The sequence below is a fragment of the Strix uralensis genome, chromosome 16, assembly GCF_047716275.1.
Source record: "Strix uralensis isolate ZFMK-TIS-50842 chromosome 16, bStrUra1, whole genome shotgun sequence".
Taxonomy (NCBI): Eukaryota; Metazoa; Chordata; class Aves; order Strigiformes; family Strigidae; genus Strix; species Strix uralensis.
The window spans coordinates 10,252,185-10,268,674 of NC_133987.1; the positions used below are offsets into that span (position 1 = coordinate 10,252,185).

Here is a 16,490-nt window from a genome sequence, read left to right on the forward strand (position 1 = left end):
ATGCAAAGGATAATGAAACTTCTTTGAAATGTAAATGGTTTGAGTATTTATTACTTCAGTGTTCAACGAAATGCATTACCTTAGGGCTTTTTACCAGCCCTGCCCTTATGTTAACAGGAAGGCCTAGGGAATCAGGTAAAAAACGGAAACGAAAAAGGTTAAAACCAACATAAAACCCACTGGAACTATTTGATATCCAGGTAGGACCTATATGCTGAACACCCTAATAGCACAAGTACTGGAAAACTTAATCAAATATCATCACTTCAACTTAATCACTGTTCAGAATCTTGACACTTGCTACCTCAAGGCTGCAAAGAGATTAGATTTGATTGGCTTTGATAATTCTACCTGCTGGTATTTTTCCTTTAAGCTCCACATCACCATCAGCATCTTACATTCTTGAGCTACTTCCTTTTCTTGCCTTTTTTGTTTCTTTTTTTTTTTTTTTTTTTGGAGGGTGCTAATACTTCAGCTTCTGAAATCTCAAGTTCCATTGCCTCTGCTTTTGTTTCATTATTATTGATTTCTGAGGTCAAAGCATCACGTAATAATGCATGAATGAATTGCCAGGTTACAAGTTCTTGTGTTTCCAGTCATTGGCTGTAAAACATTGAGTGTACGTACAGCAAATACTATTATATCCATGACCATCAAACCCGTGTCTTGGCATGAACTGGGATTGATTGTACATGCACCTGAGACGGTCTGATGATCTGCCTACCTGACAAGGAAGATGCTTAGAAATACATTTTTTGTGTTGCAGGGCCCTCTGTTACTTACACCAGAAAATTAAGATCTTTTTTTTTGGTCTCTTCAGCCTCAGTAGGATAATAACAGTCAATCATCAAAATTCATGAGGTTTTCAGTGTAGTGAAAAGCTTACACCCTCTCAATGCAAAAGCGACTGAAGTCCTTTGGCCAACATATTAGCAGTGTATGATGATGGCGATACACGTTCCAAATTAAAACGGAATTCCATTTCTTAATGACTTGAAATTATGTGAACTGCAGCACTTGCAATTGATTCCAGTATTTGGAGCGGGAATGATTTGGATTTTACAGTGTATGTGCCTTACACCTGGATGATGGTGAATTTAATTTCAAGCACCTATTTTTGCGCGTAAACTCCCAATGGCAGTTTTCATTTATACTGATGTATCGTTTCTAAAAAATGCTAAACTTGATATCCTGTTTCAGATTAACAGGTATTTATTGGGAGTAGTATGATAGAAGCAAAGATTTTCTAAAATTCAACTTTAAAAGTGAGCATGTAAACTCAATCAAAACAGCATTTAGAGCTTCTTGTCCCAGGTTAGTGACTCTTCATGCAGAACAGTTTTTTTTAAGTCATCTACTTAGAGGATAGGACCTTTGATTCTAATCATAGAGTTATTGTATCTTTTTTCTCTCCTGCAGATGTAAGGTGAAAATAAGCTAGAAAAAAAACTTCTCTCTGGGACATGGATGTACATGGTTTGTTACATTCCTGAACCTACTATGTATGGTGCTTATTGACTGTATACTTTATTTGTTCTCCTGTGTGAAAAAACTGGCTCAAAAGAACACTTAATGAGAACAAAGAGACAATGTACATTTGTTTAATGTGACATCAAAGCAAGTATTGTAGCACTCTGTGAAACAATAGGAAGCTTCCCTGTCCAAAAAAGAAAAAAAATGAAAGAAAGAAAAACAGAAAAGAAAAAAAGACAGTTTGAATGAATGGAGGATACCAAAAGTACTCAAAAACATGACAAAAATCTAAGCGAATAGTGGATTTCTGTCAGAGCAGTCAACGGTGCTTTACGTCAAGAAATGTGCCTGCGTTCTTGATGAAGATGGATGGACACTGGTGGACTTCAGGCACAAAAAAAGCAGGAATGTATGAAATGATCAAATGCCACGCAAACACTATAGAACAATACATCCTTGCTTGGTGGTGTTTTAAAAGTCTATACAAAAAAACCTTCTGGGGAGCCTTAAGTGGATTTTTTTTTTTTTTTTTTTACACCATAAAGTGATTATTAAGTTTTCTTTTTACTCTTTGCCTAGCTTTTTATTATCTCTTGGACTACATTTGCCAATAACACATATAAAAGACTGGTATAACAATAAGCAGAACACAAAACATTATGGTATTTCTCCTAGTGGGATGCAAACTAATGAGATGTATTAAAATAAAAATGGTATACCTATGCATAATTTTCTAGACGTTTCTTGGTTTATGTTCCCCAACCTCCCCCGTAATTTAAAGCATTACATAAAAAGAAAAAAAGAGAAAAAAAAAAGAGAGATGTGCGTAAACAAATCATAGGATATCCATGCAAAAATCCTTTTTTTTTTCCTTTAAGACTTATGCCAGTTGCCTACTAGTGATATTGTGTTAGCAATTGTCATTCTTATCAGTATACAGATACTTTTATTTCACATGTTGGAGCTGTGTGAAATGTACAAATTCTTGTATCTGCATTGTACAATGTCATGGTGGCATGGGAACTACCTTGCTGCAAATATTTGAACAAAACCTAAAATTCTTTATTTTTGGTAAAATGTTATGCTTTATGTGTATTCAACAGAAATATGTGTTTTTGTAAAGGTGAAGTTTGTATTTTTATCTAAAAATTAACAGTTTTATATACCTGAGAAAGCCTGCTATGTTTTCTTGAACCAAAAAAAAAAAAGAAAAAGAAAAAAAAAGCATTTTGTGGTCATATTTTTGTAGTAGAATAGCCCAAATAACATCAAAATCTATTTTAACTATAGCAGGGCAGATAAAATACTCTGGCACCAGTTCCTATGTTTTCAAAGTGCCAAAGGATTAAATGTTCAGTTCCCCACAGATTGCAGTGGGAGTCACATGGCTAAATCCTTCTGTACTGCTTTGGAAATTTAGGGCTGTGCCAGATACGACATGGCTACTCACTTGGCCAAAATCACTGCCCCACCCCAGTAGTTTGGATTATGTACCCTTTGTTTAATTTGGATTATCACATTGGGTATGTGAAATGAACTACTGGATTCTTTTATTTGTGAAACATCTACAAAGAGATGAAAGAGTTTTCTTAGTTTGGAACGACAAAAAAGTTTGTCTTGAAGAAAGTGTTTCCACTCAAAATATCTTCAAATGTGAATGAACTGCAGAACCTTAAAACAACAAAAGAGAGATTTTTTAACTTTCCATTTCTTTAAATATAGTTCAAACATTCCCCTCCTCTTCCTGTAGCTATGTCCAATTTCAACCAAACAAAGCAATGTTAGCTAACAGGCATTATTGGCTTCAGATGCTAATGCAGAGATAGAGTTAGTCACCGTTTTGTGATCATTTTCCCAGTGTATTTGTTGAGCACCAAAACTGGAAATACATTTAACTAAGATTGTCTGTGCTTGTTTTCCACTGAGTGTACTGTTCACAATGTTATGCACATGAATGTATGTGTCTGCGTTTAAAAAAAGTGTATAAAATGTAATTTATATATTTATGTTTCAGTGGGATGCCAATAATGTTGCTCCGTTCCTTTTTTGTCTAAAAGATATCTAATGAAAAAAAATATATCCATTAAAATCATGTAGATGAAAAGCATTATGTGACCCACTCAGACACTGTGCAGGTATGAAAGGATGTCAAAGTCACTTAAGTGGAATAATTTGCGAAACAACTTTTTCAGAGTCCTATTGTTGCACTGGCATAAGAAGGTTGCATTCAGATCTGTGGGCCAGCTTCCCTGGAGTAACTCCATTGAGTATAATGGAGCTCTGCTGATTTACATCACGAATGAGTCTGGCCTTATAGTAAAGTCTTGGAAAAAAAAGCAAACTGAGAGGCATGCGTTTTATTGGTGCCTGCAAATAAGCGTGCTATGCCAACTTCAGAAAACCAGGAGAGAATGAAGACTGAATGGAGTCTATTCCAGTAGTTGTTTGTTTGAGACTTGTAGTCTCGAGTTAATTTTGTTACCAGGAGTGAAATGCACATGAGTCTTTGTTCTCAAGCACAGTGTCTATATGGCATGCAGCAGAAAACACAAAAATCTCAGGGCTATATTCTCAGCTAGTACAAATTGGCAAATGTTTTTGACTTCAGCCGCCCCTAAGCTAATTTACATCAGATGAGGATCCAGTCCATGGTTTTTAAAATACGAGGAGTAGTGTCACGACGTGAGCATCACTTACTGTAGCGCAGCTAAGATAACTGCCCGCCAGCCTTTCGAACATTACAGGCTGTGGTGTTAGTCCTTCTTCTTCAAAGTGGCAGATACAGCCAGAAGGAACAGTAATGTTAAAGGTTGTGACACAGGAGACATTAATTCAAAGTTAAGTTGGACATTTCAAGGGCCATATCCTCAGCTGGTGTAAATCACCATCACTCCATTGCCTGCAATGGAGCTGTACCAGCTTACACCACTTGAGGGGCTGGTCCCTCATTCTTGCTCATCCCTTTCGCTACTCGGTCCTGCAGGGATCTCAGATTGTCGTGTACGGTTAATGTAATCCTGTGTTCTCTAATACTTAAGCACAATAAGTGAATATAAGAATGAGTGTCAGACTTAACTTTGAATGTCCAAGCTCTGAAATGGTTTGTTTCACCATTGTGGCTGTAAATTAAACAGTTCTCTGTGCATTTGTGAATGCCGTGTCCTATCTTCTTCCACTGTCTGCTGGAGGTGGACTCCATCTGGACTTTTGAAGTGCTGCATTTGGAGTGTTACAGGGAAGGGTGTGAGCACTTAGAGCCGCAAGATACCTGATTAACAGCTCTGTTATTTGTGGGGTGGGGGGCTAGTAGGGGGCTTAATGAAGGAGTTGAAGATGGTAGTTGTTGTAAGTCATGTTTCCATGCAATCCTTTAACACCTTGTTGTTTTTGTCCTTGCATATACTAGGTAGGGATTTGGGGATAAAACATTTTTGTGTTTTACGTTCTGCAGTCACATCCTCTGTCCAGAGATTCAGAAGTTGTTGGTCTGATTTCATCTTTTTTGAGGTCTCTTCTGGTCAGAAAGTACATGTGTAGGGGACTGCTCGAAAACAATCTCTGTGTTATAATATGGTGCATGATCACCGATTCTGTAGTCAATTAATTATATTTAATTCTGTGCTTCATCTTTCCAGAGCTGCCCTTCAGTTGCTTTTGTTGACTGAAACCGAGGATTACGTGGCAGTTTGCTTTCCTTTTCTCCTGTCCTCCGTCCTGCTTGGCATCTGCTTTATTAGACAGTGCGCAGTGACTACAGGCAGTTGCTCCTCTCCAGCCCTGGAGGTTCCTAGGCAGCTCCAGCACTTCTGAGTCTTTGAGTTTAGGCTTTTTACTCTGCTTGGAACAGCATCTCATGGGTCTCCTCCCTCCAACGGGCTTCAGAATTCCAGCTATGAGGTTCTCTTAGCTGTCCTCGGGTCCATGTTGCCCTTCTGTGGTCTACTTTCCAGCTATTCCCTGCCTGACTTTCCCATCCCTCTGTTTCTGTCTCTCAAAAATGATTTTCCCTTCCTAGGATCTGTCTCATCATGTCTCTTCTCTCTTGTCCTGCCTGACAGAACAGCCTTTGATCTGTTTATCTCCAAATCAGTTGCTTTATCTAGGCATGTGCCCTGAGATCCTGTCTCCCAGGCCTACAGGTCCATAACTGACCCCCACATGAAAGACAAATGTTATATAGACATGTTTGTGGAGAGAAGAAGATTCATCTTTGCATTTGGAAAAATACTCATTACTGAAGGCTCCCTGCTAAGGCTCTGTCCAATTCCAGTGACAGTGCAACTCTGGAATAGTGGCACTGAAGCTATTTCAGACATCTGACAGTTCACTTAAGATCAGTGGCCCCATTTATAATTTAATTTGAAAGTGTACCCAAAAGCAAAGATGAAGTTTCAAAGCTACCTCAGATTTTTATGCTCATATTTTACTGTATAGTGAAGGGAATCATGATTGTAGGCCCCTTCCATGGCTTTGAAAATCTTACTCTGAATATTTATTTGCCCCTCTCTTGGGCTGGAAATCATGGCTGCTTTGAAACAGAAACAATGTGGAGGTTTTCAATGAAGTAATTTTCTTGGTGTTTCTAATACACAGCTTCTAGTACTAGCAGATCTCAGAAACAGATTCAGGTAAAAATCATTTAAACCCATAAGAATCCCACTTAAGTTTGCTTTAATTCCAGGTAACAGAGAAAAATCTATCAGTGTTGCATTCCTCAAAAATCAGCCTATGTTTTGTATTTATTATTCCATTTAATTACTGTGTGTTTTCCCACATTTTAATAGCAAGGTATTATTCCATGTCTGAGCTTTTCTGTGCTGCTCTTTGCTGTAGCATCTCTGCAGCACAGCCTTGAACTGATCTGTACTCATATCTCCTCTGAAATAAAGAACTATTGTTATCCCATTTTAGGCGAGACCGAGGCATGGAGAAATGACTGTGCAAGGTCACACAGCAAGGCTATGGCAGAAGCAGGGATAGGACTCAGATCTGAGTGCTCATCCAGTGCCCTAAATCACACGACCATCTTCCCTTTCCAAGAGTGAATCCTTGCACCCTTAGAGCTAAATACTGAAAAGATTGAGGGTAAGTCATTTTGCCTAATTATTGTGCATTGGATACATGATCAAAAACCACTGCCATATCGTCAGAGAATATAGTGACTGATGAAAATCCAGCTTTCTGCCCATGCAATTATGTAGCCTTTTATGCTATCATGAGCTAGTCATTTCCTGCATCTCTAAGGAGTCAATCTTTTGTGACTTACAGTGAAAATTACGCACATAGAACAAATCAAGACTCAGATTTTATGGGAATTTACAAAAATTCAGTAGACAATTTTCATTGTACTTCCCTTCAGTGTCATTCATTCCTTTTATGGTGTGGGTAACATTTCCTAAGGGAACTGTTTTTATCATGGGCCCAATCCTGATTTTTTTTCCCAGGCCCTAATGTGGAAAAGCACTTTAAGAGGTGCCTGTGTTTGCCCTTTCTTCAAACTAGTGCCTAAGCATGCTCGTAACTTTGGACAAACATCCCATTGACCTCAGGCAAATGGAGCAGAGTTGATGCTTTATTACTCTTTTTAAGTAGGGTGTGCCTTCCTGACACAGGATCCCGGTTGTGGGATGGGGGGTCTTTGTGCTCTTCGAGCGTTAAAGTATGTTGTAAGCAATGCCAAAGATGAAGTAACAAGACTAGAATATTCAACTAGAAAAACAGCTGGGAGAGTTCCGCTCTCTTCTACTCCTGTGAAGGTTGCCATTTTGAAATACGTATTTTTTCTATTTTGGGAAGGTACTTTCCTGACGTGGGTGGATTCAGGACTGCAATTGCTAATCCAGTGAGCTGATTTAAGATTTTCTGTTCGGGTACCTCAGAGAATGTAATTTGAAAACTCATAGTCATACCCATAACAGACAAATTTGAGATGGGAAGATTGAGCAAATTTCATGTGAAATTTGGCAACTTTTAGTTGAGGGAAAAAAAAAGGAATTGGAAAATAAAATGAACAAGATCAAAAGATTGATCATTAATTTTTCAGTTGTGGAATGTTACCTATCTCTTTAGTTATTCTAATTATTTGCTGCATCAGGCTAAATTATGTGCTGAAGTAGCTCAGAATCCCTACCACACGTAAAAAGTTATGGCTGTTTCTCGTTGAACTGCTACCTATTATCATGGCATATGACCGTGAGGTGGGGCCTGCAATCACAGTTGTAAATCAAAGAACAAGTCATAGGTTAGGTACTGTTTTCCTTAGATATTGTCTCTAAGTTTGTTTTCTGTATGCTAGTCTCTTGAGTGAAGTTTGGTGAGCTTTTCAGTTGGGTGTAAAGTCAAGAACATGTAGTTCCCAACCTGAATCTAAGGAAGTGCTAACTCTTAGTCTTGTTCATAACCAATAGATGAAATTCTGGCAACATCCTGGTGATAGAATTTCTGTCACTGAAGGTTTCAGTGTCACATTCTTCCAGTGCTACTTCTTCCCCTAGAGGGGAATCCAACCATTATTATATTTGATTCATTAGCAGGCCATCAAATCTGACTCAGTTTGAGTTTTTAGCATCTAAAAATTTCTCTTTGGATTGATACTTGTGCATGCCAAATGTCTTCCAGGATCTTAGATAAAAATACACAAAGAAAGGCTGACATGTGTGTTTCAACAGAAAAGAAATCCACATGTGAAGGCTGGAGTAGTCCCTCAAACAGGGAAATAAGGAGCCAAGTTTGTAAAAAAGTGTTGCACAGTCATCTTCCCAAGATCAGACCTGGTGTTTTGGCCTCTACATACTGTCTTTGATCTTGCATAATGAAGGCAACTGGTTTTACTGTCCATCTTTGAAATTGAGAGTAGCTGTTAAGATCAGGCATGCAAAAACCAGAAGCACCCAGAGATACAGTTGAGCCCATGGCGCTTGAAATCCCCTGGGGATTTTGAAAATATCTTGATGCTTGACAGCAATCACAAATAAGTAGAATAAAAGCATTTTAAACACTTCTGAAAATCCCACCCTGGTTTATTTGGCAGGTGAAAAAAGAATCCAGGAAATATACTACATATAATGATCATTCAGTGACAAAGTAGGTGTTCATAGAAAATGCTCATGCTTAAATCTTGCAGCAGTTAATGATCATCTTTACGGACCATAATACCTGAATACTTCACTTATCGATACATCAGGGCTTGGATGAACTTTGAGACGTATGAAAATGGGACACTCCTTAGGCCAGTGGTAGCTCTATGTTCTAGTAACTGATCAACCCATTACATAATTTGTAATTGGTTGCATAAATAGATACAACTCCATTGACTTCACTGGAGATGACAGTTACCTGAGAATTGACCTGAAACTCGTGCCATGAAGCAGATAATGATTTCATATTTTGCTGCTTAGTGTTGTAAAAATAGACTCATTTCCTGGAGCAGTTAAAACAAGAAAATCTGGAAAAGCAATTTCCCACAGAGACTCATCCACACTGGAATTTGCCAAGGTCCCCGGATGCGAACATGTGCTGTTAGAAAACATAAAGCAGCAACTTTGTTTAGGGAAGCCTCTGACCTGTCAAAAATGCAGAGCATTTGTTACCAGACTTTTCCTTGGCAATTAGCGGGTAGAATTACTCATAGAAATTGTTTTGTTTGCTCACAAGGGGAGAAGCAAGACATAAATTCAAGATATCCCCTATTTGACCACAAGAAAGAAGGCTCTGTTCACAGAGGGCCTGTGGGTGAAGTGCTGAGCGGCCTCAGCTCCCTTTGGGGTTGAACTCAAACTTGTAAATCTCAGTGAAGTATCAAGAACCCTCCAGAATTGTTGGACATCCCTAGCTGTGATTTTTTTCAGCAGTCTAAGGGATTTTGGGCATCTAATTTTAGTTTGTTTTTATAAGACTTTCAAGAAGCCTCAGTTGGCTTCAGAATGCCTCTGACTTTGTCTTGCAGAGAGACTAATCTTGACCCAGGGATGTCACCATGAATGTTGCCTTCTTCTCTAGGTAGCGGCACTCAAACCTTAGGTTTGCTTTCTGCTGTTTGGTGTAGGTGTTTCCCAGCAGTGACTTTTCAAGTGCCTGTTGTGCCTTGTTCACTGATGGGACAACCTGGCATTTCAGATGGGGAGTCTTTATTCCAGCCATGCTTCAACTTTTCCTTAGCACTTTGGCTTTACATGTCTTTCCTATATGAAGGTGGTGCTGGTTTAAGCTGAAGACCAGGGAAGTTTCAAGAGGCCAGATTTTCTGCTATGGGCCCTGTTCTGCTGGAGCCTGTTGCCCAGCTCTGTCAACTGTGTGGGGCCAGAGAGGAGGGGGAGAGATTCTGCAGCACTTCAAGGAAGCCAAGATAGGCCTCCTCGTGCTCATACGGTCCTGCCTGAAGACACACCCTCCCTGGCTGCCACCAAGTACTGCAGTTTCCCCCTTTGCCCCTTGCCTTGAGGACTGATGTTTCCCTGATGCCAAGATGTCCCCCATGCAGAGGAAGGTCTCATGCTGCATTGTGTGGTTGAGGAGATGTGGCATCTACTTGACAGCAAGATTTCCATGCAGACTGAGGGCCCTGTGCTCATGCACCTGGGAGTGAAGACATTTCTTGGTCCGAACTCACCCGCAGTAAAGTAAGCTGATCAGAGGTCTCCTTGGAGCCAGGAAGCTACTAAAAAATGTGTTCAGGATCTGAATTCCCCTTGACTGCAGTGCGTTTCCACAACAAAAATGACAGAAGCAATTTATCCCAGATAGAGTGGTTTCTTCAACAGGCCACGTATGAGTCCTGCAGGTTAATGCTCAGCTTGCGTGCTTTACTGATTGCCACAAATACTGCTTTTAAATCAAATTGTCACTTTTTATTCAGGGATATGTTTCTCCTACATGTGCTTCGGAAGAGCATGCCTAACAGCTTGTATCCATTTGTTGTGAAGAGCCTCCTGGCCGATCCAAAATGATTAGGCTATGTCTGCATATCTAATAGGGGTTTTGGGACCTTGCAGCTGGGATTAGCCAGTGCAAATGTTTCCCATTAGCTCCCTGCATTCCCCTAAATTGTGATTCAGCAAGAGAATCAGTGGAAAGCTGAACTTGAGGCATGTGAGATGTTTCTTTGAAGTTACTCGTGCTTAAAGTTAGGCATGATCTGAGTTGGCTTGCTAAGCTGAGGCCCTGAAGAGCCTACTGTGCTAACACAGTGTAAGTGTAGTCTTTTCCTCTTATGCATTGTCTGGAGTGATGTTAGTTTCATAAGCAGTCTGCTCAGTAAACTATTCCATAGTATTGAGGAAAAGTTTTAACTATTCAGTGGCTTTCTACCAGCAAGCTCAACTACTCTAGAAAGCCCATAGCAATGCCTAAGCTCTCTGGGCCTCTAAGGCCTCTTCCTTATTTTCTTCAGCGTGTTTCTTTCCTAAGGCAAGTGAAAAAACAGTATCTTAAAATAGTACCTTAAAAAGGTGGGAAATTAAGTAGATCGTATCATCTTGATCCCTTTATCTCACTTAATTAAGGAGAAGTTTGCCAATAGTGATCTGGTATTTCCTAAAACAAGCATACATGAAGAACACTTTGAGCAACTTCAAAAGAATTTTCAGGCCAGATCAGGAAAAGATAAAACCAGAAGTGGAAACTTCTAATACACTTTATAGCTCATTACTGACAGGAAGTACATTGTTGCATAGGATACTAATGAATTCTGCAGGATGAGGTTTCCAAAAGAAAAAAAAAATGGCACCTTCTGTATCTTAGAGGAAAGGTCTCAGGGCTTTTGTAGTTACGATAGATACGTAGTAGATGTGTATGGTCATATCACCTGGGAAGAGTCTACCTCTGGGAAAAGGCTTTTTAAAGTTTTTAAGTGTGTACACTATTGAATTTCTGTAGCAACTTCCTGGTCTAGCTGCGAAAAGTGATAAAGGGAATGGTAAAAGTCTATCTTGTTTTCAGTTGCTCTGTTCTACACCCTAGAAGGCAGAAATACTGCACTGCGTCTATCTAACTGCAGGGAGAACAGCAGGAACACATCTGAATGACTAAGGATGAACACAATAAAGTTGGTGCTGATGTTCTCAATCAGGTAGTGAGGCTAGCAAAGAGGATAGCAAAATGGATACTCAGATTTAGCAGTGGCACTTGTCTGGAAAATGAATATTTGACGGACTCTTAATTAACTCAGCTGAAGAAGTAATCCTAAAATCCTGGTTTTGGACAAGGGCCTGAATCTGAAGCTACTGAATTTACTGTTAGTGAGTTAATGCTCTTAGAAGTGTTGTGAAACAGGAATATTTCATATCTGTAAAGCACCCAGAGATCCTACAGGTGACAAGTAATAGTTTTCTACTGTTTAAAGAGTTCCCTGGTGTAAGCAGGCCCCTCGGTAGTGACTGGAGAGCTGAGGGGTTGTGCCCCAGGCTCAGCTCATGGTTTCAAGTCCAGACGTGCTGTCCCCAGGTTAGCACCAGCTGGCGTTGGGTGCACCTCTGTCATGTGCAGCGTGTTGCGCACAGGCCAGTTACCTTGCTGTGCTCCATCATGGGGATACGTCCACCTGCCAGCTCTTGTATTTCACTCAGATTGTAAGGATAGCTTTGCTGTATGTATGAACATATTTTAGGCAGTAAGGCATTTCCATCAGGACTGAAGCACACAGGTAATGAAGCTTGAACATTTTTTTCTTATGTACAGGCCAGATATTTAAATATTGGGTTAGTTCTTTGTATCTTTAAGCACCCAGTTACTTCCAAACTTGTGGTCACTGGAAGTCTGTCTTACTGAAAATCAAGAGGCATTTGCCCTTGTGAAAGTTTCTACTCATGCTTGAAAGTGAGATTTGGACTCCTAAGTCACAAAGATGCTTTTGCAAATGTTGTATCTGTCTTTCTGCTTCTCTATAAATCAACCTGCTTGGCCTGAACTGAGTGTTTAAATAATAAACAGCTGAAGGACAGTCTGATTGCTTCTTTCTGTTTCCCTTATGGAGCGCTTGGGGTCACATGGCATCTGCTCTGACCTTAAGGACCTGCTTTCTGGAGGCTTTTTTACGATGCTGGCAAACGCCACATTTTAACTAGCCTTTAAATAAGCCAGTCAGTGGTAACTATTCAGGACAGGGATTAGAAGAGTATTCTTACTGGGATACAAGATGGCTCTGTCCATGTGCTGGCCAGGGATGAAGGGCTGGAAAACTGTGTGGTGGAAGAGACTATTAATGTGATTTTCCACAACTTTCCTTGCAGCTGCATTTTTGAGGAGAGAGAGAGAGATGGCTAGGCTTGCAGTAACATGTTGTGCCGTCATAAATGCTACAGCCACCATCTGTTTCCAGCCCACGACTTGAAAGAAAACTGAGCAGTAATCTCATAATTCACATGAGCATTTTACACTTGTGAACCCTTCCCAACCTTTGTCTAATAACGAGGGGAGTGCATGGTGCTAAGGTTTGTATTTTTCCTGCACGTATTAGTGTTTATTTGTATGTCTCTTTCTGTTGGTTTTGTTTTTTTTTTTTTTTTTTTTTTATTACGGGCCCATAAAAAAAATTTCTCTGGGAGGAAAATCAGACCAGTTCCATGGTCAAAAGAAACATAATAAAGGCAAAATCCCAATTCCATTGACCTTGCTGGCAAAATTCTCCAGGAGGAGGTGCATTTAACATTCCTCACTGTGTCTGTCTTGGTTACTTGTTGATTAAGAGAAAGGAAGACATTAGAAAGTGAAGAGGCAGGTTGCTGAACTGCCCTTTCCCTGCAGAAATAGAGCTGCTAGAATAGCTGGACATGTGCATTTTAAAACCACACCATCAGATAGGATGGTAATGGTAGGTTGGATTTTAATGAAAACAAATTCTTCTGCTAATCTTCGCTTCGGGCTGGCCCTCCTGGGATTAAGGATACCACCTGCTGTGCCAAAGACATGCTCAGGTTCGAGGCTGCTGGTGGGTGGGAGGAACACTAACGTCTGAGAGTGACTCTGGTGAGCGATGGATCGCAGTCTGTCCTGTTGCAGTGCCCTCAGGGAAGGCAAAGAGTTGAGATCATTTAGTTGATGGAAATACTGCTCCCCTCCAGCCTGCAAAGCAAGGCTACCGTCATTAAGGATTTCTTTTTGACTGTTCTGCAAAACCAAGGGCTGCTGTTTCTCTGGGCCTCCTCTCGTCTTTGGACCCAATTTGCACGCCTCTTCCTAGCACAGCCGAACTGGCTGAATGAACTCCTGCTTTCCTCTGGCCTTAGAAACAGTGACTTTCATCATCTCGACCAGACTGCAGGGCAGTTTAAGGATGAAAGGGCTTCTCATTTCATATATCCCACTGCTGCTAGAACTATAAATCCTTGATGGACTGAGTTTATAGCAAACTGCTACTGCAAGCAAGTGAAATTTATTTTGTGTTGTCATATGTATGGTCAAACTGTCCAAGAATTTGCTGAACAAAGAACTGAGCTGCTGATGGGCAACCCATTCAATCTCTTCTCATTTTATTTAAAAATAATAAATAACTATCAATCAAAGGAACTTATTTTGACATGTGCTACCTGTTGGGTGATCCTCAGTATCTCCAAGATGTGTCTGTAAGTGGAAGAAAGCTGCCAGCTGTTGCCAGGTCCAGCAGACATGACATGAAGTTCCACCAAGAAAAGGTTTGTGGCCTCACTAGGGGGGAGGTTAAACGCCACCTCCTTTTTTAGCACTGTTTGCTGTTCTGATTGTGCTTGGTCAGGTAGCAAGCGTGCACAGAGGCCACATCCAGCCACGTAGACGTCTGCTTGAATCAATGACAAAGCTTCATTGACCTGTATATGGCAGTGGTCCTTCTGTCTTGCACTTTGATCAAAGATGGATTGTTGGTGGATCTCTGGGGTCTAGAAAGCCAGCTTGTGTCTATTTTGGTGCCTTGTGATGTAGATGAGCTAAAAAGGAGATAGTAGAAACTCTGCAAACTGATGGGGTCTGAATCACATATATTTCTGTATCATTTTATTACAGAGCGAACAAGCCTGAAAAGTTACCTTATTTTTATTTTTTCCCCAGCCTAATTAATTATAGCTGGGGGTGCTGGGAGCTGTCGTATTAAACCTTTCCCCACTTACTCCTGTTGTCCTGCCAGATTCAATCTGCAGCCTCCCACCCCCTCATCTGTAGTTTACGGCCACATCTGGAGTGTCTGCCCTGCACACGTGCTGGTAGGAGCCTTCTCCCCGCTGCTGCACACGTCATGGCCTTTGGTGTCCGAGATGTTATAAGCATCTTTCCCAATGCTTGTTTTTGCGTGAGAGGGAGAGAGAAAGGGGGCACGGGAAGGGCAATGGCAGGGAAGGCCTCTGACATGAAATTCCCAGGAATAGGATTTGCACATTTTATGACCGTTCAGATGGAAATGCAACGGAGCTGAATTATTACTCCTTAATCCTGCTTTCTCACTTTCCTCCCAGTAGCCTCCTCCCCTCGAGCTTAGGTAATACAGAAGCTTATAAACAAATCCCATTGCGTGAAAAATAGCAAAGGGGGAAAAAAAAAAGACCTGGGTTAGGGCTGTGATGGATAGACAGGTGGAAGGCAGGCACCAGAAGGGAGGATGAATGGCAAAAGCCTTTGATGGAAACACTAAAGAGCTATTGAAAATCTAAGGGGTGGGGGGAGGGAGGAGAAAGAATAGCAGGAGGAGGGAAAGCAAGGCAGCCGTGCCCCCCTTCCCCCCCGCCCTCTTTCTCAGGATGTTGAAAGTATTTGTCCTTCGTTACAAAATGATTGAACTGCCGCCAGGCCAGGCCACCCTTCCAGCCATTGCACTGGGAAACTGGCACTTCTGAAAGCCTCGTTGCCTCTCAAATTTTATAGCTTTCCCTTTTTGTGGGAGTTTTTGTGTTGTGCTACTTGCAGGATTGTTTTCAGATTTGCTGCGTATCAAAGAAACTATATTTTGTTGCTCTGGCAAACACAGAATCCAGGTAATGAAAGGAAGAATTACAAAATAAAGGCCCATTTTTATCAGAATACCCAGCTGTCTGCCTTTTATTGAGTCAGAATTTCATGCATTTGGTATTCACTACGTTGCATTAATATTCCTTTGGTTTATCTCTTAGCGTTTTTTGCAGGAGGAATTTCATCCTGTAAATAAAGCTTCTACTCTACTGATGTCTCTGTGTGCACAAAAGCAGTGCCTCTTCTTCACAGTCGGAGTAGTGAGGCTGATCCCGTTATATCATAATTAAAATGGTTTTTGCATCAGGTGAATGCAGACAACAGTGGGAAAAGATAATCTTTCACCTTTTCAGAATGGTCCCTGAAGTTCTACAATGTCTTTTTCCTGCAAGATCTACAGATGGGAAAAACTGTTGAAGATATGCATACGAGACTTATTGCTGCCAGAGGCTGTATTTATATCATGTGTTTATGTGTGTATGTATTTATATAAGCTTGATGCTTGGGGAGGACTGAAGCCGTGTGTATTCTCAAGAATTAGATCTGGGTGTCTGTAGATGCATCCTCCACCCAGGCTCTCTTGCTAACCAGGGGAGGTCCCAGGGCCGTGGTGTCTACCCGATGCCACTCATGTGCCATCGCTGTCGGAGGCCGATGAGCTTGATGTGCCCTGGGCAGGCGGGGTGAGCAGGCTCCTGGCTGTCCCCTGGGCAAGTACCTGCTCTGTGTGCACGTCCCCCCTTCCCATCAGCTGCATCGCCCTCGACACAGCCCCAAGGGCGCTCCTCCGAGTAAACAGTGTGGACAGTCAGCTGTCCATTGCCTCCAAGATTAGATCCCGGGATTAGGTCTCTGATGGGCTGGGTGTGCCGTATAATTAAAATAGGCCTAGGAGAGCAGAGGCAATATGCAACCCCTACACAGCTGAATGCTGGGGGGGGCTCTGCTTGCTTACAGACCGACTGCAGCTGAAAGTGAATCTTTCCACTAACATGACTTTGCAATCGCACTTTCCACCTAGACATCTCCAGTGCCTGGGTACATGTTTGCAATGCCCTGAGAGAGGTAACACTGCCTTTATCCCCACTTCCAAAAGATGAGTAAGGATA

At 41.2% G+C, this 16,490-nt stretch overlaps 1 protein-coding gene across 6 annotated transcripts in view; it reads left to right on the forward strand.

Annotated features, from left to right (window-relative positions):
* The window catches only part of PDGFA (platelet derived growth factor subunit A), a 53,374-nt gene that overhangs the window by 21,464 nt on the left and 15,420 nt on the right, over nucleotides 1-16,490 (forward strand). Inside the window, exons 6-8 of one of the 6 annotated variants that reach the window (XR_012631178.1) lie at nucleotides 118-200; nucleotides 1,201-1,314; nucleotides 1,420-4,622. Coding sequence is in view for 4 of the 6 variants with exons in the window: in XM_074886193.1 (XP_074742294.1) it covers nucleotides 6,385-6,518 (134 nt within the window). In the remaining 2 variants the exon portion in view is untranslated. Of the gene's footprint in view, nucleotides 1-117; nucleotides 201-1,200; nucleotides 1,315-1,419; nucleotides 4,623-6,384; nucleotides 6,559-12,698; nucleotides 15,444-16,490 lie in introns of those variants that run through there. The other 5 variants (XR_012631179.1, XM_074886193.1, XM_074886195.1 and 2 more) reach the window with 5 other exon arrangements.